Source organism: Protopterus annectens, chromosome 12.part0 (assembly GCF_019279795.1).
Source record: "Protopterus annectens isolate FY-2018-M chromosome 12.part0, PAN1.0, whole genome shotgun sequence".
Classification (NCBI taxonomy): Eukaryota; Metazoa; Chordata; order Ceratodontiformes; family Protopteridae; genus Protopterus; species Protopterus annectens.
This window is the reverse complement of record NC_056746.1, coordinates 504658885-504681057: the sequence shown is the minus strand read 5'-3', so window position 1 is coordinate 504681057 and position 22173 is coordinate 504658885. Positions and strand designations below refer to the sequence as shown.

The window sequence follows — 22173 nt, the reverse complement described above, 5'->3', positions numbered from 1 at the left end:
GTAATCCCCTTTGGAAAAAACAGAGTACCCGAAAACTACAACATAGGAGGTAATCCCCTGAAATCTGAAGAAGAAATAAGGGATCTAGGGACCCAAGTAGATAGCCAGCTTTCCTTTGATAACCATGTTGCCAAAGTGGTTAGAAAATTCTTCTGTGTGACCCATCTGATCATGAAAGGGTTCGCATCAAGATCTAAGGATGTAATGGTGCCCCTCTACTCTTCCCTCATCAGACCCATTATTGAGTACAATGCACCAATTGGAATGTACCTGGCTAGACATCTCCAGCAGCTGGAAAGACCACAGAGGTACCTAACCAAGAGAATTACTGGCCTCAAACAGTTGCCCTATGCAGCACGATTGAAAAAGCTAAGACTGTTCTCTGTTGCATACCGCTTTCTCAGAGGCGATCTCTGTCTAACGTACAGAGCCATGTCCAGCCCAGAATTGTTGAACATGCTCCATCTTAGCAAAACCAAATCTACTCGAGCTACACGCTCTAGGGATATAAACCTCAATGCAACAATGAATAGAACATGCTGGAGGGATAGATTCCCTTCGCAGATACTTCCCTTACTATGGAACAGGGTCCCGAGCTACATAAGACAGAGCCCCTCACTATCACTCTTCAAGAGGAACCATGATGAGTAGATGGGTAACAGAAAGTTCACACCGAGGATCACACCAACAGCACTACTAGATAGGAGCCAAGGGTACCAGCTGCTAGTACAAGGGTCTAGGGAACTACTAAAGGGGCAGTGAATACCGCACAACGTGGCTGGGCTAATATATGCCTTCGGCCATATAGCTCAGTACCAACCTATGAACCTATATCTGGACTTATGATATTATTCTATTTATACTGCATTATAGGTTCATAGGTATGTACTAAGCTAACAACTTCTAGGGCATTTTAAAGCCTAACCATGCACCCCAAACCTACATTGAGTGTAGCAGTTCTTAGTTCCTGTTTGGCAGGTTGATTGCTTTTATGTTCAGCAATCATTCAAAAGAGCTATCCCAGGCTGGCCAGCTGCTCATTGACCCATAGCTGCTGGGCTTTATGGTGGGCACACACTGGCCTCCCACTGGCATAGGTCAGGTCCTCAACTCACTTATCTCAGGCAAATGCCCATGCCCATTTGGTGACATTAGTCAACATGACTATATCATCTAGAGCTAATTTTTACAATATTGAGTGGCCCTGACACAGCTGACAGTCTGTGATCCATGTTTTTCTATCTTGAGGATACTGTGCAACACAGTTGATGCCCAAAGTGGTTGGTCTGTACAACTCTTTCTCCAACAGATGCTATCTAAAGAATGTGCTGATGCCCACAACTTACTCTGTTCTTGGGTGAGTTTGAGGTGGACTTTCTGGAAGGTGGGAGGAATCCCACAGTGACACAGAGAGAGTATGGAAACTACATACAGGCATTGGCCAGAGGTGAGGATTGAACCTGCTACCTTGTGTAGGGGAGGAAAAGATCTTAACCATTATGCCATTTGGATGCTTGTCATTATAGAACTGATCCTATATATTTCTGTCAATTATTTAATAAAGCTATTGACAGTTTTAAAAATATTAATTGTTTCTAAGTACTTTTTTTCTGTCCCAATCCTGCTAACCATCATATAATGCCACTGCTTTGATTCTGCTAATTCATTCTCCAACAACAGTCTGAGAGCTGGTCAGGGTGTGTTTGTCATCCAGACATCCATGAGATAGTTTTCATTTTACTGGCCCTATCTCTACTCTAGTGGCTGACATGAATTTTCACAGTCATAAGAGCCTACTGTTCCTTCTTTTGTGCATCTCCACACTCCTGTTCACATGCAATGATGACTACCACATGCATGCGACTTAATAAAGCCAAGTACTCATGCCTAGCCCATGCTTTGCATGCTGTGTACCTCTGTCACCAGTAGTTATCTGCACAGCCATTGACTACTCACTCACTGCCACCCTCCCTTACTTGCTCCATCATCTGGGTTATTAACCAGTCCTAAGTCATTTGTGTCATAATCAAGCTTTCATCCTTTTGCATTGAGATTGCTCAAATTGCACAGCATTTCTGTTGGTTAATGGAAATAAAATGTTGCCATAACTATATCTAGTACCAAACTGGAATATTTAAATGTCCAACAAAGTACTGCCTTTTCAGAAGTGGCTGACAGTTTGTAGCATCACGTGTTCATTTTTGAAATGGCAGCACTTTGGTGGACATTTAACTATTTCATTATGGTATTAAGATATAGTCGCAACAACACCTTACTTCTATTAACCAACAGAAATGCTATGCAGATTGAACCAGCTCCATGCTGCAAAAGTATGAGTTAGTTACACACTGTAAGGACATATATCATCTTATCTGTGGAAACTTGGTTGATTATGTCCCAAGAAATGACCAGCAGAGATCTGCCACTTTTTGAAAGGAAAGAAATGATCAGGAGACCTACTGTTTACTGTGTGTATAGTTACAGTCATCATTGTCTGAGAAGGGTAGTTGGAGATCTAGCTCACTGCCTGACAGTAATTATACTTGCTTGCTGGTGATGAAGTTTATTTTATGGCTGTCTACAAAATATATGATGGAAATGCAGAAGCTGACCTGTGTATGTTATTTATTCTTTTCATGTGAGAAACAAGTGTAAGGTAGCAGTCACTGCTATCACAGTTATTGTTAATAACTATTTTAGCTCTTTCATACCGCAATATTCTGCACATGCAATAATAGAAGTCTAACAGTGACAGATGTTTAGCTCATTGATGGGGCTAATGCAGTTTCTTTGCTGTTCTTTTGGTAGCACTGCTAATGAATTCCTGAAGAAGTTAGCAGCACAAACTGGTGGCCGTTATCATCACTGCCATGGAGATGTCGATGGACACTTTGCAGCTTACAGGATGTTGAAAGAAGGCTTCTCTAGTGAAGATGTATGTATTTTCTTCCTCAGTTCATTGTGATATGGGTGTTTAAATTGGAGATTCTAGTTTTTACTTCCAGGCAGTACTGCTACATGTATTTATCACACTGCTGAATTCTTATACATTTACTTTGGTTACACCTGATAAATATACTTTAAAAGCAACTTAGCTGAGCAGCCTTGCTGTGATAGTGATGGCTTACCATAGCAATGATGTGAATATGGAAACAGTTTGGCATCATTAAGAAGCGATTTGGTGGGGAGCAGGTAATCAAGCACTGAACTAGATACCAGACTCCTCTCTTAGACTAATTAAAATGCATATGTCTACTGGTTAAGCAAATTTGGCAAAGTATAGACCAGGTTCATCATTACCAGTGAAGAAGTGGTGGAAAAGGTATCTAGTGATAACATATGTCAGCAGGGCATTACTAGTTTACTCCTCTCCTAACCACCATAACTGGATTTACTCTGGGGAATCTTGACTCTAGCTGCAGTCCCTAGAATTCGCTCAGTATAATGACATGATCTGTACAAAATTCTGCTAGAGCATGCTAAACATGAGACAGTGACTTCCATGGTGTACCAGAAGTTATGTGAGTTGAACAGCTTTCATATTATATATCTTTGCTTATTAGTAGGTAATTATGAATTCCTTTGTGTTGCCATTGCCATCCTAGTTGCTTATTTTTGTATCATGTACATTGCTTTTGTTTGTTGTCCAGAGCAAGGCTGAAAAGAGTTCTGTATTTTTTATTTATATCATTAATGCTTTGTTGCTCTGGTTAGTCCCAATAGACCAGCAACCCCTTTTCAGGGAAGATCCAAGATATTATTCATACTCACTACAGGAATTTGGGCAGAGCACTGGAGAAACATTGCACACTTTTTTCAGTGAGTGCCATGGGATCTTTTACACTCACCATGTCTACCACCAGCTCAGACAGATGAGGCCTTGGTTTAACAACTTATCAGAAGGATGGCACACTCACAAGTGCAGCACCCCAAAATGAATCCAAGCACCTGGTGTGAGAAAAGAACCTACAGTCTTCTGGTCTGTTCAGCACCAAAGGCAAGTAATCTTGCTTTCTCTACTCAGTTATCAAAATAATGCATGCATACATACATACATACATAAATTAATATAAAAGCCTGAAGAGGCGTTGACATAATTAGTAGAAAGTCATCTGTGCAGAAGCCTTGGATTGAAAAGTAAGTAGTAAATTGTAGATATTAAAGAGATTGTGTTTTTCTTATTCACCTTGTGCATGTTTTGTGCAAAAGGTATTTCACCCTTAGCGGCATACAGATGATTATCATCTGGTGTCTGATTGTAACCAAGTAGTTATATTCACTTCATAAGTGGCATGAAGTGCAGCTTGAGAGGTAAACCTTGACATCCATTTCAAGAACATATAATCACTTTGTTATTATAAGAGAAACTCAATCATAATTTTCTGTAGACATGGTACTTTACCTGCTCCATGTACTCCAGAGAGAGAGAAAGAAAGAAGAAAGCGTATAGGAGCAGTATGTATTTTATACCTTTGAAAGCTGTAACACACTTAGTGCTGTCACACAATTATTTTTAGTGGAAAGAGCTTTAGCTGCTTCAAAGTACTATAAGATGCAGAGAAAAAAAGATGAAAAGAAGAAAATAAATTGTAGAAATAAGAAGTGTTTTGCGTCTTTTCATAGGTAGGTACTAGGCTATCTGCCCGAAGGCATTTATAAGCCTAGCCGGAATGTGTTGGCTTTCACCACCCCCTTAGATTAGTTCCCTGTGCCTCTGTCCAGCAGAGCCATTGAAGTGATCCCTGGGGTAAACTTTGTTTCCCATCCACTCGTCAAGGTTTCTCTTGAACAGGGTTTGCAAGGAGCTCTGCCTAATGTAGATTGGAATCTTGTTCCAGAGCATGGGAAGGCTTTTAAAGCTCTTGCACACTTATGACTTCTGTACAGAAAGCAGGCAGAAGAAAAAATCTATTTTTAATCCTCTAGAAGCTTTAAAAATCTATAAAAAGGAAACCACAAGTGATGATGGAGCACTATATCACACAAAATGAACTTTAATCCATTGGTTTAGCGCTTTCAGCCCAAGAATTAGGCATTCATCAGAACAAAGTATTAAAAAACGGTTTCATTTTTATACCATCATCAATACACATCACTCCAATCAAATCTCATTTTACTTAAACAATGTAAAAACTGTTTAAAATGTTTTTAAATAAAAATGCATTTTAAATAAAGCATACTTTTCTAACAAACATATAAACTATTTACATTTGTTATAATAAGCTTTTCTTTTCAACACAGCTTTATAGCTGACACATTGTTAAGCCCTGGTGCCCTGCATGCATCTAATAAAACCTGCCATTTAAACTCTCTAAAATCTAGTTCCCCATCTCTGTCTCCATTAAAGCCCAATGGAACATGATCTATAACTGTAAAAAGAAACTTAACACTGTTATTGCTACTCACACAGTTTAAAGATTGCTTGTAAAGTGCATTATGTAAATTTTTCTTTTTGATGGCATAATAGTGTTCATACATTCTGTTTTTAAGTTGCTTATTGGTTTTGCCAATATAAAATGAAGAACAAGTGGAGCATTTTGTCATGTACAACACAAATGTAGATTTACAATTAAAAATGCCTGGAACGTGCCACATCTTGCTCTGAGTTGCAACATTAAAATCTGCTCCCTCTGAAATGTATTTACAAAAATTGCAACTTTTACATTTAAAAGTACCTATGTTGCCTTGAAGCTTTTTTCTTTGTCCACTTTCTAACATTTCTTAAACACATTTTAAACAGTTTTTACATTAAGTTTAAGTAAAATGAGATTTGATTGGTGTTAAGTGTATTGATGATGGTATAAAAATGAGACAGTTTTTTAACAGTTTGTTCTGATGAAGGCCTAATTCTTGGGCTGAAAGCACTAAACCAGTGGATTAAAGTTCATTTTTTGTGATATAGTGCTCCATCATCACTTGTGGTTTTCTTTTTATTTTACCAAATTTACACAAAGTGTGAGACAAGTCTACAGTTTTCTTTGAACTTTTTCTGTTACTTGCAAGATGTCTCAGAGTGGAGCACCACAAGAGGGAGACAGTTTGCTGAATGTGACCATTCATTCATTTCCTATGGATTCACAAGCTGCTGACAAAGCTGTGAATGTGGAGTTGCCATTCCGTCCGGATGAACAGAATTGTTTCTGGAGAGGTATGGTTAAAGATTTAATGGCAGCACCAACAGTTATTACCATAGAGGCAGAGGATATTTCAGGGCTATCGGACTCTATGCCCAGAGTCATTCTCAACAATGAATGGTTGTTTAAAGACTTAGAAGCTTCCCTTCTAAAATATAAAAAACCTCAGTGGGACACTGCCTTTTTGAAATACAGTTTGGATGTAAAACGGGTCCCTAAGGGTCTACAAGTACACAACACTCCTAATGGTATTTTTAGCAACACTTTTTTTAACAAATGGTATAAGATCTGTGAGGACACAGGTTTGGCGTTCCTAAAAGTGCTTAAGGAACACCACGAAGAAGAGGAGCGCAAGCTTGCTAAGTGGATCGATGGACTTATAGACAAACTTAGTTTAGCTGCCTTACCAAAATAAATTGATGATGTTCTAAGGTGAATACAGTCTAAAGTTGATACCTTAGACAATTCTTTGAGACAAAAGAAGGAGAAGAAAGTAGACAGGGATCGCAGGCTGTACAAAGAATGGAAATACCATTCCACCTTAAAACCGTCAGAATCAGCAAGCAACACCTCCCGTGAGCTGACGTCACCGCTGAATGTTGTAAGAGGGGAGGAAGGAGCTGTTAGAGAGAATAGAGGCTGTCACCATCAAGAAAGTAGCAGATTTTCCAAGTCTTTTTAATCTCCTCAGCGCTTGAAGCATCTGCAGGAGAAAAGAACAGTGCAACATGGCGAATGGGAGACTGTGACACCAGGGAAGCAAAATGTCCCACCGAGGAGGAATTTGAACAGTTACAACAATCCAACAGTGATGCAGGTAGCCGAAACTTCGAATCAAGCCATTGTTTACCCTTTGTTTTGCAGAGGGAGGAATCCGGAATGGCATCGAACATACAGGAAATGCCTATGGATTTTAAAATATACAACTTGTCAAAGAGGGTTTTCACAGAAGCAGAAACCAACTTACTAAAAAAAGGTTTTAATTTTGTGCCCTCCAGAAGAGCGGACATTGTGGACACTGTTGTTAATTTAAAAGCATATACCAGAAAACTGAACTTAAAGTTGTTAATGGGGAATCAAGAAGGTAAGCAAAAAGGTGATTTTGTTACACCTAGCACTTTTAACAAACCCTTGCACCGTGTATTAAAAGCATTTGAGGAATTGTGTAAAATAGAAATTATGGATTTGTTAAACAAAAGAAGCAAGAGAAAATTTTATAATATGACAGTAGAACAGCAAATGATTTTCAACTCTATTAAGGATGATATTTCCATCAGGGTCATGCATGCAGACAAAGGGGGTTCAATGGTCATAGTAAATTCTGATGATTATGTGAAGGGAATGCAATTATTATTAGGAGATGAAACTGCATATAAAAAGGTTTCCAAAGGTGATGTCCTAAAAGTATATGAAAGAATAGACTCTTGGCTTTTTGACGCCTTATGTAGGTTTGATTCCTAGGAACATGTATGTGTTTTTTGTAGTAGACAAACCCAGGACAGGGCACCTCTTTGGAATTCCAAAGATACATAAGGATGGGCACTGTCCCCCTTATACGCCCATAGTTTCTTCACCAGCATAAAAGTTAGAGCCATGTTCCAAGTTTATAGATAGAATTTTGCTTGAGATAGTGCAGAAGACAGACTCCTTTATTAGAGATTCTTTTGATTTTGTAAGTAAAATCAATAAAATTAAGGTTGAAGCTGGTGATTTGCTGGTGACAGTTGATGTGGCATCTTTATACACCTGCATTCCTCATGACGTGGGGTTAGAGTGGGTTGGGAATTTGTTAATCAACAGTGGAGAATATGAATTAGAAGAGTGCAGGTTCATGTTGGAATGTATGGATAATATCCTTTAATACAATCACTTCATGTTTGACAACAAACATTTTTTGCAAACGAAGGGGGTGGCGATGGGTGCCAGGATGGCTCCCAATTATGCCAACTTAGTTCTGGCTTACTGGAAAAACAACATTATGTCCAAGTTTACCAACAGACAGAAAATTGTGAGCTATTATCATTTTATTGACTATTTGTTTTTTATTTGGAGAGGCAAACAAACTGAGCTCTTACAGTTCATTGAAGACATGAACAATAGCACCTCATTTTTGCTTGTTACTGGTAACTGGGACAATTGTAAGATATGTTTCTTAGATTTAGAAGTTATTAAAGAGGAAGGTAAAGATATTTTGGGGTTCTGCATCAGTTATAAGAATGTGGCAAGCAATGGTCTTTTGAGTTACTCTAATATGCATCCCACTTATGTGAAATACAGCATTATAAAGGGGCAGTTAGTAAGGCTTAAGAGACTTACAAGCGATGAAGCACAGTTAGATTTGTTAGTGCAGGAATTGCATTTTAGATTTAAAAACAGAGGGTACCCTTCTAAAATAGTCCAAGACATTATTAGTACAAGTGAAAGAGAGGGGCTTAGTGGCAACACACAAGACAAGAAGGACTGGGTAACATCCATGTTATTAACCTTTACCTTAGACAGTAAAGAAATTAAAAACATAGTGTCCAACAACTGGAGAATATTAGTTTCAAATTGTTATCTTCAAATGGTAGTAGGAGAAGCTCCCATGTTTGTTAACACAAGAGGAAGGAATTTCAAAGAAATGTTATAAAGTGGACAAAGAAAAAAGCCTCAAGGCAATATAGGTACTTTTAAATGTAAAAGTTGCAATTTTTGTAAATACATTTCAGAGGGAGCAGATTTTAATGTTGCAACTCAGAGCAAGATGTGGCACATTCCAGGCATTTTTAATTGTAAATCTACATGTGTGTTATACATGGCAAAATGCTCCACTTGTTCTTCATTCTATATTGGGAAAACCAATAGGCAACTTAAAAACAGAATGTATGAACGCTATTAGGCTATCAAAAAGAAAAAATAGATAATGCTCTTTACAAGCACACTTTAAACTGTGTGAGTAGCAATAACAGTGTTAAGTTTCTTTTTACAGTTATAGATCATGTTCTATTGGGCTTTAATGGAGACAGAGATGGGGAACTAGATTTTAGAGAGTTTAAATGGCAGGTTTTATTAGATGCATGCAGGGCACCAGGGCTTAACAATAGTGTCAACTATAAAGCTGTGTTGAAAAGTAAAGCTTATTATAACAAATATAAATAGTTTATAAGTTTGTTAGAAATGTATGCTTTATTTAAAATGCATTTTTATTTAAACACATTTTAAACAAATTTTTACATTAAGTTTAAGTAAAATGAGATTTGATTGGTGTGATGTGTATTGATGATGGTATAAAAATGAGACAGTTTTTTTAACACTTTGTTCTGATGAAGGCCTAATTCTTGGGCTGAAAGAGCTAAACCAGTGGATTAAAGTTAATTTTGTGTGATATAGTGCTCCATCATCACTTGTAGTTTTCTTTTTATTTTACCAAAGTTACACAATGTGTGAGATAAGTCTGCAGTTTTGTTTGAGCTTTAAAATCTATAACAAACTTTCTGCTGCTGCATACCAGAAAGTGTGGCAGTGCAAAGTATATTGCAGGCTTAAAAACAGTTTATTTTCCTGCCACTTTTCTGCAGTGGCTGCTATTCACACTCTAGCATAACACTATAGAATAACAATGCTGAAAGGTATTTTACAAGTGCCTTTTTCCTGATTTCAGAGCAAAATCACAAAACTCTGTATATTGAGTGTTTTTACACTGTTTAAAGATGATGGTTATCAGCAATTGATGATGCCATCTCTAATGATAGGAATTTTTTTTTCTTTCTGTGTCATATTCACTTCTTCATATACTTAGGTACAGTGCTTTGCTCTTGTTTACTCAAGTTAAAAACATTTTGAGATAGAAGCAGGCACTTAGGTTGTGGCTGTTCAGCTAAAAACAAACCCATAGTTAGCTTTGGCAATGTAGCTTGGTTGGCATCACACTCTTCTTTACCTCGTTGTACTCTTACAGTTCTACACTAGTGCATATAACACATCATCTTAAAGTCTGATCATATGAAGAAATTTTTTCAATCATAGTGATCTAGTGTATGAATATAGTTCACATTACTGTTTCCTTCCATTACCTAATAAACAATCTGATGTAAATGTTCATGGTTTACTATCAATTTGTCAATCGCAACTTGTGAGATTTACAAAATGTCGAGAGAGCCGTATGTCGACTCAAAACATCAACACAAGAAATATCGGAACTTACATCAGCGAATGCAATACAGCATTCGCTGTTGTGAATTCCAACATTCCAAGCCAGATCACACTGTAGTGGGGATCGGGGAATGTACCCTTACCCTCACTGTAGTGCAATCTCTGAGTTTGTATATATAAGTAGGGGGGTGTGGGGGGGTGCCTGGGGGATTGCCCCTGTGCAAACATGTAATGTAGTGTGGCAACTTTGACAGGCAGACAGTCTGGGAGTTTGCTTCTTGTTCAAAAATGTCTATATCGATATTTTCAGATATCTGGTTCGACATTTACATTAGTCGATGTGCGAACCGACATTTCGGTTCGACAACATGACTATTCGACTGTGTTACAATTGACAAATTGATAGTAAACCATTTTCATTCTATCTTCTTCAACCTATGAAGTTCAGATCCAATTCTTAGATCTGACTCAGCCATTGCAATAGCTCATGGCAACCAAAAAGCTCTCGCTCTTCTCCCATACCCACAATGCACCCTTCTCAAGTTACCTCAGATCTCATTTGCCGGTTTTGCGAAAGACGTGGTTCACCAGTAAATCTCAGGCAGTTAAGTGATATCAATAAGTTCTTTTAAAAAATTCTAAAAATTCTTTAAAAAGCTTCTCTTCTTGCTCATTTATCTATCCCTCTTTTACTTATTTTTACTTACCCTTCCTTAAATTTCGTACAAAAATACCTAGTGATACTATTGTTAGTATCTCTCTTTTCTACACCTTGTGCGTATTTTTTTTTTACCATTGTTGGTAACTCCTTTTTTCTTACTATTGTTTCACATATATTAACAAAAAAAGTAATTTTAGTTCTTCCTTCTCTTTATAACCGTTTCTCCTGTTTACTAGTGATGGCTGAAAAAGCAAAAGATAAGCTGGCTGGCTTCAAAAACTATGCCATATGTGGGCACAAAATACTTGTTAGTGACTCGCATATACTCTGTGTTTATTGTCTTGGTCCTTTGCATCTTCAGGAGGACTGTGTGATTTGTCACTCTTTCAACCATAGGGCCTTGGTTGAATGTAAAAACAAGCCGATACTTAAAGGTTTACTGCCTTCCTGCTTTGGTGAGTCAATTTCTGGAGCTTCTCCTTTAGAAAAATCAAAAAAGGGCAAATCTGACCAGGCTATCCCTGCATCATTTAATTCCTCGAGAGTGTCTGACAAAGGAAGAAAAATAACTATTTCGGTTCTGACCACTGTTTCAGATCTGTCTACTAAAAAGACTAAGATATCAGATCCAACTCCTTTGTTGGACCTGAAAGCCAAAAAAAAAATAGACCTTCAGATCTGTCTATTTCCTCTGATCCTTCATGCTTTATGAAAAGGGACTCCTTGCAGCCAATACTTTTGGATCTGGTAGAAAGTTTATCTCCATAATACCTTCCAAGGACTCAATACACCCCTTCAATTGACCCAGTCCTATTCAGAGTCCCTTCGCCATTTTTGGAGAGACTGAAGTCACCCTCAGCAATGTCCATTCATTCTTCTAGGAGCTTCACTGAAGAAGATGTAGAGAGACTAGTGAAGAACGTCCTCTAGGCACAGGGTATGTCAGGGGTTCCCTCAGCTCCTACCCCTTCAAGTCAGGAGTTCCATGCATCTGCTACCCCTCCACTGGCTTCCCTCAAAGCATCAGAGTCATTGAATCCAAACCATCTGGTGAGATCTGCATCATATCTGAGAACTTCCATCTCCTCGGATATGATGTTTGCTCTGAATTCCTTGGCTCAGTCGGAGCCAGAGACTTCTCTGAGCCATAGCGGCCTTGTCAGCTCTGAGATGTTGACTTTGACTCCAAGATTTTATGAGCCATCTCTACACCTCAGGGCTTCAGCTCGGACCAGCGCGGTCCCAGCTTCAGCCTCGGGAGGATTGTCTTCTGGGCAAGAAGGGACTACGGTCCAGAGGCATGCCCTCTCAGATCTGGAGTCCTATTCCTCTCAGGGGCAATCAACCTTTGAGGCTTTGGAGAGAGCCATGTCTGTTTCAGCAGCTCAGACAGTACCTACCTCCTTGGATCTGCAACCCTCAATTATGACATCTCTGCCTACAACTTCTCACTCTGGACTTCCACAAGGACAGTGAATACCAAAACCTAAGCTTCCCAGAAGAGTATCCCCACGTCTTCTGATACCTCCCCAGAACATCCCACTGAGGAGGTCCCTAAGAAGAGTATGTGCAAGAGGGAGCACCTGGGCTCCACTGAGGAATCTGTCACTGAAGAGACAGACTTTGATGAGGGTGATGGCTCCCCAAGGTCAACTTCTGATGATGTCGTCTTTGTAGACATCTTAGAAATCCTAAAGCAGAGAGATGACTGGAAGCCCAGCAATCCTTTATCCAAGGACTCTGTGTAAAAGGCAGGTTTTGATACACATCCATCTACCTCCTAGGTGACTCTGTCCACTGATGAGCTCCTGGAATTGGCCTCTCGGCAGGCATGGAAGACCCCTGGCACCATCGAACTGATACCCCGGAGACCAGATAAAATGATTACAGCCCCAGATGATAAACAATTTTGGACTAAAGGTGTACTGGTAAATGCCATGGTCATGGCGGCAGCCACCAAGAAAGAACTAGCTGAGGAAAGTTCTTCTATCCATCCTCCTAACAAGGAGTCTCAGATGATGAATAGGTGTAGGAAGCATGTTTATGCTTCATCTACTTCACACTACAGTCCTTCAACTAATACATTTTACGAGATTGCAAAGGGATCTGATAAAGGAACTTTCAGATACCCTGTCAGGATCTGTATCTGAAGAAGTACAAGCATCAGTCTCTGTATCTGAAGAAGTACAAGCATCAGTCTCTTCTCAGTTGGCCACCCTACCATCCATCTCAAACTCATCAGTGAGGCTTCTCTCTCATGTGCCTGAAGGAACTCAAGTAGCGGGTTCAGGCATTTCTATCAGGAGGCATGCCTGGATGCACTTATGTGATTTTATGGAGCTTTTCAAGTTGTCATTTGTCAATGCTCCTTTTGACAGCACTTCATTGTTTGGTCCAACAGTAAGAGATACCTTATCCAGGTGTGAGAAAAATGGAAAGACCCTGTCTGGCATGGGCATACATTTTTCCACTCCTCAGAGATCCTTTTCCAGGAATCAGAGAAGTAGTGGAAAGACATGGTTCAAAAAATCTCAAGGGCCTTTTCAAAACACATGTGGAAGTAGTTCCTGTAGAGGCAGAAGGGGAAATGCGAATGGTAGACAATGCCGTCGTGGCAGAGGAGGCCCACAAAACCAAGGGTACAGAGATACTTTCTTTAGAAGACCCTTTCAGCACTCCTGAAAGGAGGCCCAATTGTCCTACTCTTGAGGCAATTGGGGGTCGACTGTCCCTGCACCAGACAGTCTGGCTAGCAATAACATCAGAGACATGGGTGCAGAGGATCATTTCCAGAGGATGCATTATACCTTTCTGTCTTCCACCCCAATACAAAACAGTCCCAGATGTTCCACCTCAGAGTGAACAAGCAGCTATTCAGGTACAAAAGCTGCTAGAAAAAAAAAGAGTCATCCAAGAGGTTCCCTCAAACCAGAGATAATCAAGGTTATTTTTAGTACCAAGAAAGATAGGGGACTGGAGACCAGTTGTGATTCTCCGCAAACTAAACAAATCAGTTTGACATAGCAAGTTCCAAATGGTCATGGATCAGTCCACTCTTCTATTTTTGGAAAAAAATGAATGGATGTGCTCTATACACCTTCAGGATGCATGCTACCCCATAAAGATTGGCAGGGGATCCAGAAGGTACCTTCACACTAGGAGCCAGTCATTATCAGTTCAGAGCCCTGCCCTTTGGTCCCACTACAGCCCCCAGAGTGTTTACCAAGTGCATGACAGTAGTAGCAGCTCACTTGAGACTACAAAAATTCTGGCTGTTTCCATATTTGGACAACTGGCTCATATCCACTCTAACCAGGCATCAACTAATACAAGCAAGAGACAATGTTCTCCAGATATGTCCCAGTCTGGGGATAATTATAAATTATGAGAAATCCCTTCTAGAACCCACGCAGTGTTTGAAATTCACAGGTATAATTCCAAACACAAGCAAAACAATAGCTTTTCTTCCACATTCAAGAGTAGAAGCTATCATGTCGCAAGTCAGGAAAATAATCTGCAATACAAAGGTCTCCACATGAGTGGTTCTTCAGGCTCTAAGGTCCATGGTGTTTGCAATAACTGTAGTTCCATTGGCCAGGTTTCACATGAGAATTTTGCAATGGCTACTTTCAGCACAATGTTCCATTCTCCAGCAATCAATGTCAACTTAGATAAGAATCACAACCCTATGCAAGCGAGACCTCACATGGTGGATTCAATCCAAACAGATTCAATGAGGCCATCCATTTATTCCCCCGCAGTCCATGGCCACAGTAACCACGGATAGTTCCTAGGTAGGGTGGGGGGCATTTTCTGGGGAATACAGTCCAAGGCACTTGGTCACCTGAAGAGGCCAACTTGCATATCAGTGTCCTAGAGATGAGACCAGTGCTACTAGTGTTGCAGGCTTTCCAGAATGCTCCCCCCTTGGGGATGATTGCAGTTCAAACAAACAACATGTCAGTAGTCTGGCACACCAAAAACAAGGAGGAACCAGATCCTACCCCTTGTGTCAAGAAGTGCTCAGAGTGTGGCAATGGGTGATCTGATCCAACCGCTTTCTCATAGTCTTGCACATTCCAGGGAAGTCCAATGTGATAGCAGACAAATTGAGCCAATGCATTCTTATGCCTCATGAGTTGTCCTTCAATCAAATAATGGAGGAAAGGATATTCCTCAAATGGGGCCAGCCTTGATGGGATCTTTCCACCTCTCCCCCAAACAACAAATGCAGCAGCTATTTTGCCCTGGTTCCCTCATGAGGGGAATGACTGAGGGATGCTCTTCTTCACAGTTGACCTCCTGGTCTCCTTTATGCCTTTCCTCCGACTCCATTAATCCCAAAATTTCTACAGAAAGCAAAAAGGTTGAAGAGCAGAGTAATCCTCATTGCACCGTATTGGCCTCGACAGATTTGGTTCCCCTTCCTTTGGCCTCACTTACTTCAACAACCATGGATTCTGGATCCAACTCCAGACCTCCTGTCTCACCTGATGGGTATAATTCCTCCAAATATTTTAAACCTCAAGTCTAACTGCTTGGCTTCTCCAATTCCATTGATAGCCAGACAACCTAAGCTCTCTTCTCCAGTCTGTCACATACGTTTGTCCTCTCATAAGCCATTCGCATGTAAACTATGCTCCAGTAAATGGAGGAGATTTGTCTAATGAGCACTACAAAATGATTTGGACTCTTCTCATCTCCAACCCATAGCATCCTTGATTTTTCTAGCCCAACTGTTTAATGAAGGAGCAGCTTCTTCAACAGTCAAGGTACAGTTAGCTGCAATTTCCAATTTTCATATTGGATTTTAAGGTTCTCCAATTGCTTCACACAAGCTCTGTAAATCCTTTCTGAAAGGAACTCTTCTACTAAAACCTCCTTATAAAGATCCTACTCCCCCTTGGGACCTGAATTTAGTGCTGCAAGTAATCATACAGCCTCCTTTTGAACCAGTACCTAAATGTAATTTCAAGTTCTTTTCTTGGAAAACTATTTTTTTAGTAGCCATAACCTCAGCAAGAAGAATTTCAGAGATTCAAGCCTAATCATCACAACCACCATATTTGATCTTTCATAAAGACAGGGTTACATTACATGCTAACCCATCCTTCCTACCTAAAATAGTATCAGACACCAATATTAACCAATCCATCAGTTTACCAGTATTTTTTCCAAAATTTACCAATAAAGATGAATACCTGCTACATTTATTAGATGTTCACCTACAATTACATTTTTACCCTCACAAGACAATAAAATGTTAGGAAATTTAACAAACTGTTTCTTTTTCAGAAGTAAGATTGGGCAAACCTGTGACCAAAGTAACATTGGCTAGATGGATCACAGACTGTATTTTTTCATTTACAAGAAACAAGGTATTAATTTACCAACACTATTGGGAGCCCATTCAACTAGAGCCATGGACACTTCATCAGTATTTCAATCTACAGTGTCCATGCATGATATATGTGCAGCCACAACTTGGGCTACCACCCATACCTTTGTACAGCAAACAATATCTGAGGTAACTTAGGAAGGATGCATTATGGGTAAATGAGGAGCTTGAGAGCTTTTTGGTTGCCATGAGCTATTGCAATAGCTGTGATGAATCCAAGGAATTGGATCCAAACCCCACAGGTTGAGGAAGAATGAAAATGGACAACACAGATGGAACGTTATGGTGAGTACATAACTTCTTTTTTACTTGCTTTTATTGATTCACTACTCATTTTGTCTTGCTTACATATTTGTTTTAATATATTGAATTTTTTTGTTTGATGATTCCATCGTACCATTTTTTCTGGTACATTGTCACTCTTTATTACTTGTCTGAGATTTGACAGATAGAAAATGCCTTGTAGAGATGACATGATTTCTTTATTGCCTGCAGACTTCTCACATTCACTCATTCTTCTTTTTTTCTAGTTTCTTTTAATATAAGTATCGTATCCCATCTCTCATCTTTTTGAAGAGACAAAGAATGAGCTCCCATTTGCTGTCCTCGTATATCATACCATTACCTTTGATGTGATTTCTCTTTTCCTTTATGGCCAACAAACCAGTTCACAGTACACCAGCCATAGCCAAACCAGTATCCGATAAATGGACAATGTCACCTCCTTAGGTTTGGATTCCATCTCCTAGATATAAGCCCTATCATCTGAGTAGTCTTTCCTGATACCATTTGATTTATAATGGTTCTAAGCCCTTTTCCTGTTCTGAAATTTTTAGTCTGAATATGTTGTCCTTGGACTTTCATTCTGCAGATGGTACAGCACCATAAACTTGAGAGAGAGAGGAATTGCATAGCTCAGGTCTCCTTAGGCCTTCATTCTCCCTACACCAGTCAGCCATCACCCTATCAACACTAGTGTCATCTGTAAAGTGATTCATCTAGTTTCCATGCCTTGCACAAGATCCCATATGAACATATTGAATAGGGCTGAACCCAGAACCTGTTACTACAGGATGCTACATGTCTCATTTTCCTCCTTGTTTCCAACTATCTCCTGTCTTCTTAGCACTTTTTACCCACTCACACAGTTTGTTACCCCTACCCTTCTCATGTTTGTAAGAGGTTCACTGTGTATGACTGAGGTAAAAGTTTTGCTTTGATGAAATCCAATGACCCTGTGATATAACTGATCTGCCTGATATGACTACATACCAGAATTCATTTATAAGCCTGTTCTAGCATAGGGACTTTGTAAGTCATGGCTTAAAAACTACTGCTATTTTCTCCACCTCTGAAGTCAGTGTCCCTGGAATATAGATTCCTTGCATTGTCCTTGTAGATTTTGACCCTCTACTGCTAGTCTTTAGTTCCTTAGAAATCACCCCTTTCCCTAAGGGATTTATAGAAAAACACTGCCAGAGGTTTCACCAAAAAACAAACATCGCTTTTAGATCCTCTGTAGTAGCCAGTTGTCCATTTCCCCTCCTTTTTTGTTATCTCTTCATCTGTCTATATTCCACTTGCTCTTTTCCTGCCTTCCCAGCTCATTATAGTCTCGAGATCCAAAGTTGGTGCAGGGCAGGGAGGGTATATAATGGCATGTGGGATGTTGCAGACTTATTGATCTAAAATATTTTTTAAAAAATTATTTTCAGTGTGGTAACACCTTATTTTTATTTTTTATTTATTTTACATTTGTTGACCGTGCTAGTCTAATGGATATAATGGATATATGTCCATTTTCAGTAGAGGCCCGGGGAGATAAGCTTTGAGGAAAAAAACAAAATCACATATACAAAAATTAATGTATACAATGAACATTGCCGGTGCAGTACAGAGAATAATCAAAGAGGTTGTTCATAACATAGTGCAAAATATACAGATACAATTAGTAAAATACAAAATGTAGTTGCAATACATCATAATGTAAAAGATGGCAGCTGAATTATATATTAGTATACAAGTAGTCTCCTTAATGAGATTCTGAAGATGTAAGTAATAGTATAGAAGGACAAGGTAAGTTGTTATTAAGAAAAGGAACCTGATTACTGAGAAGAGGAGGGTAGGTTGAACCAAGTAAGAAGAGCTAGTTGATCAGTCAGGTTTAGTACAGGGGCACAACCAGTGTGTTCTGAGGAAAAGTTTCAATTTGGTTTTAAAGAGTGATATAGAGGGAAGAGATTAAAGTTCGTTAGGAAGAAGGTTCCAGGATTTTCCAACAGTATTAGAGAAAAGAGAGTCTCCAGCCCTGTTGTTTGATTTACAATTATTTACAAGAAGTTTATGTGATGATCGTAAGGTCTTTAGATTGTTGTAGGGGGTAATGAGGGTAGATAGTATAGGGGTATTGGTAGGTTGGTAAAGGGTTTTATGGGCAATGGTCATTTGGTGGAATTTAAGCTGATTTTGTAATTCAAGCCATCCTAGCTGCTTTAGATTAAAACAGTGGTGGGTTCTGAAAGGGTTACCTGTAGCAAATCTGGCTATGTTATTGTAGGAGTTTTCCATTTTATTAAGGTTGTTTTTAGAGAGATTAGTATATATGGGTGAGGCATAGAGGAGAGCAGAAATTAGATGGGTGTGAGCAATAGTTATTCTAGCTGCAGGAGAGAGGAAGGGTTTGATCCTGTAGAGAGAGCCTAGTTTTCTATTAACAGATTTTAGAGTATTGTCAATATGGGTGTCAAAGTTAAAGTTGTTATCTATGGTGATACCTAGTAGTTTAGTAGTTGGATCTGGGGATATGAGAGTACCATTATTGGATGTTACTGTGAAGTCTATTGGGGGGACTTACAAGTAGGAGTAAAAAGGAGGAGTTTGGTTTTTTGGGGGTTCAGAAGGAGACAACGCTGTGTAAACCATTGTTCAACTGTGTTAAACACATTTTGGGTAAGGGAGTGAAGTTCAGATATAGATGTGGCTGAGCATATAAGTGTGGAATCATCTGCATATTGTATGCATGTAGCTTGGGGGATTGCTAGGTGAAGGCCATTGATAAATATAGAAAACAGGAGAGGTAATATGGGACCCTTGAGGAACACCAATGTTAACAGGCAGATGGGTAGATAGAATGTTATGCCAAAGTACAGCCTGTTGTCTGTTAACTAAGTAGGACTGGAACCATTTTATAGCTAGTGCATCTAGTGACAGGGATTTGAGGATATTTATAAGTATCTGGTGATTTACCATATCGAATGCCTTAGACAGATCTATAAACAGTGCAGAGGAAAACATATTGAGGTTACGGTTTTTGTTAATACAGTCAGTAAAGGAAAGGAGGGCAGTAGTAGTGCTGTGGGAAGGTCTGAAACCATGTTGAGAGTTTGAAAGTAAGTTATTTTGAATTAGGTGGTCTAGCAATTGTCTGTTCATAGGTTTATAGGTAGATACTAGGCTATCTGCCCTAGGGCATTTATAAGCCTAGCCAGAGTGTATTTGGCTTCCGCCTCCCTATTAGATTAGCCTACTGTGCCGCTGTAAAGTAGGTCACAGAAGGTACCCTTTTAAGATTAGTTTACTGTGCCTCTGTCTAGCAGGGACACAGAAGAGATCCCAGGGGTGAATTTGTGATTTCCCATCCACGCGTCCAGATTTCGCTTGAAGAGGGTCAGCGAGGGGCTATGTCTAACATGAATTGGGATTCTATTCCAGAGTGAGGGGAGCCTCTGGGAAATTAATCTGTCCCTCCAGCATGTCCTATTTATTTTTGTGCTGAGGTTTAGGTCCCTGGAGCGTGTAGCTCTAAGGGACTTGGATTTTTTGAGGTGGAGCATGTCCATTAATTCTGGGTTTGACATGGCTTTGTAAGTATAGGTTCATAGGTACGGTATAGGTTCATAGGTCTGTGGATGCATTTTTCCATGATCTTTGCTAAGGGAGAAAGTAGGGCTATGGGACGGTAATTGGAGAGTTCAGTAGAGTTCCCACCCTTGTGAAGGGGGATAATATGAGATACTTTCCAGATTTTAGGGATGTGTCCTTCACTGATGGTTCTATTGATGAGAATGGAAATGGGATAGGCGATGGGTTTGGCTGCATTTCGTAGATATTCCGCGGGTAGTTGGTCTGCTGAAGGAGTGCACGGTTTCAGCTTTTGGATAAGGGTAAGAATATATGTTGTTGGGACTGGTTGGAAGAGAAATTGAGGGGATGGATTAGAGTTAGAGTTGGATATAGTTAAGTTCTGAATAGATAACTGACTGGCAAGAGTTTGAATGGCTTCAGTGAAAAAGGTATTAAAGGCATTAGCAGTCTGCTTGGGATTCTCTTGGTCTGTGCCTTGTAGGTTTGGTGTGATGGATTGACCTGGGTGTAATAATTAATACTCGCCCAGAACTTTTGTGGTTTATTATGGTGAGTCTGCTGAAATTGTAGGTAGTAGCTTCTTTTGTCAGACAGTATAGCATTTTTAGTTTCATTTCTCAGCTGTCTGAAGTTTTGTTGGTCTACTGGGTTTTTAGTTAAATGAGATTTATTCCAGTATATATTTCTGAGATTAATTTTTTGCCTGGTTTCTTTTGAAAGCCATGGACACAGATTTAGTTCTCATTCTAATAGAGCGGGTTGGTGCATGGCGGTCTAGTATGGCTAAGAAGTTAGAATTAAAGTAATTAACAGCTTCCTCCAGTGTGAGGTATTTTAAGGGAGACCAGTTACATGCTCTTAGTTCTCTCTGGAAGAGATCAGGGTTGAAGTTTTTCTTGGTTCTAATTGTCCTAGATATGGTTGGATTAGGTAGATTGGATTTAAACCTAATGATGTAGGTTATTGAGTGGTCACTTACATCATCAGGGAGGGTTCCAGCTTCATATGTCTGGGGATGATTATTTATGAGAATCCAATCTAAGGTACTTTCTTTCTTATTAGGCTTGTTTATCCTGGTAGGGGAGGTAATGGTTTGAGAAAAACCAAAAAGGTTAATATGGCTGGTAGGGTGGCTACTGCTACAACACTTCCAATCAATGTTAAAATCACATAGGATTATGTTTTTTTGGGGTACATTTTGGGATAACCAACAAAGGATATTTTCTATGGTGGCAATGTTATTACCAGGAGGAAGATAGATACAGATAATATAGATGGATTTGAATGTGTTAAGTTGAAGCTTGGTAATAAGAATTTCAGCATTGGAGTCTTGAGGTGGTTTATAGTCGTAGGTAGTAATCTGTGACCCAGATTTAAATAGGATAGCTACACTACCACCCTTTTTGGTTGCACGGTCAAGTCGCAAAATATTATAACAGGGTGGGATGACTTCATTGTCTTTAGTTACAGGTTTTAACCAAGTTTCTGTTAAACAAAGAATGTCAAAGGAGTAGACTTCCAAGAGAGCATGGAGTTGTGCAACTTTGTTATTAATGCTACGTATGTTGAGGTGAGTTAGGTGGTTTGATAAGGGAATGGATAGTGGAGGGGTTGGGGTTGATGAGTTGAGTGGTAGTAGAAGTTGTTGGGCCTGGATTTGGGTGAATGTCTCCATCTTTTAAAGAGAAGAGTAGTGTTTGAAGTCTAGGATTTGGGAATTTACTATATAGAGGTAGAGATTTTCTGGGATTGGGAGAGTCATATCTAATGTGGGCTATCCTATGGTATTTTGCTAGTAGATAGCTGGGTGTAGATGTTATGTTAACATGGTTAGTGAAAATAGGTAGAGAAGGAGAGGTAGATAGCTTATTGAGGTAGAGAAGGTGTGGATATAATGGGTGTTCATAGGAGGTTAGCAGGTAAGCTAAAGTTAGAAGTGGTAGAAGTGTAAGTATGAGTAACCTCTGTAAGAGGGCTGGGGTGGG

General features: G+C 39.5%; 1 protein-coding gene across 3 annotated transcripts in view; it reads left to right on the top strand.

The window, feature by feature from the left end:
• VWA3A (von Willebrand factor A domain containing 3A) overlaps nucleotides 1-22173 on the top strand; it is a 2208650-nt gene that overhangs the window by 2016102 nt on the left and 170375 nt on the right. For all 3 annotated transcript variants that reach the window (XM_044089639.1, XM_044089638.1, XM_044089640.1), the window contains one exon: nucleotides 2809-2935. In XM_044089639.1, the coding sequence (XP_043945574.1) occupies nucleotides 2809-2935 (127 nt within the window). The remainder of the gene's footprint in view (nucleotides 1-2808; nucleotides 2936-22173) is intronic.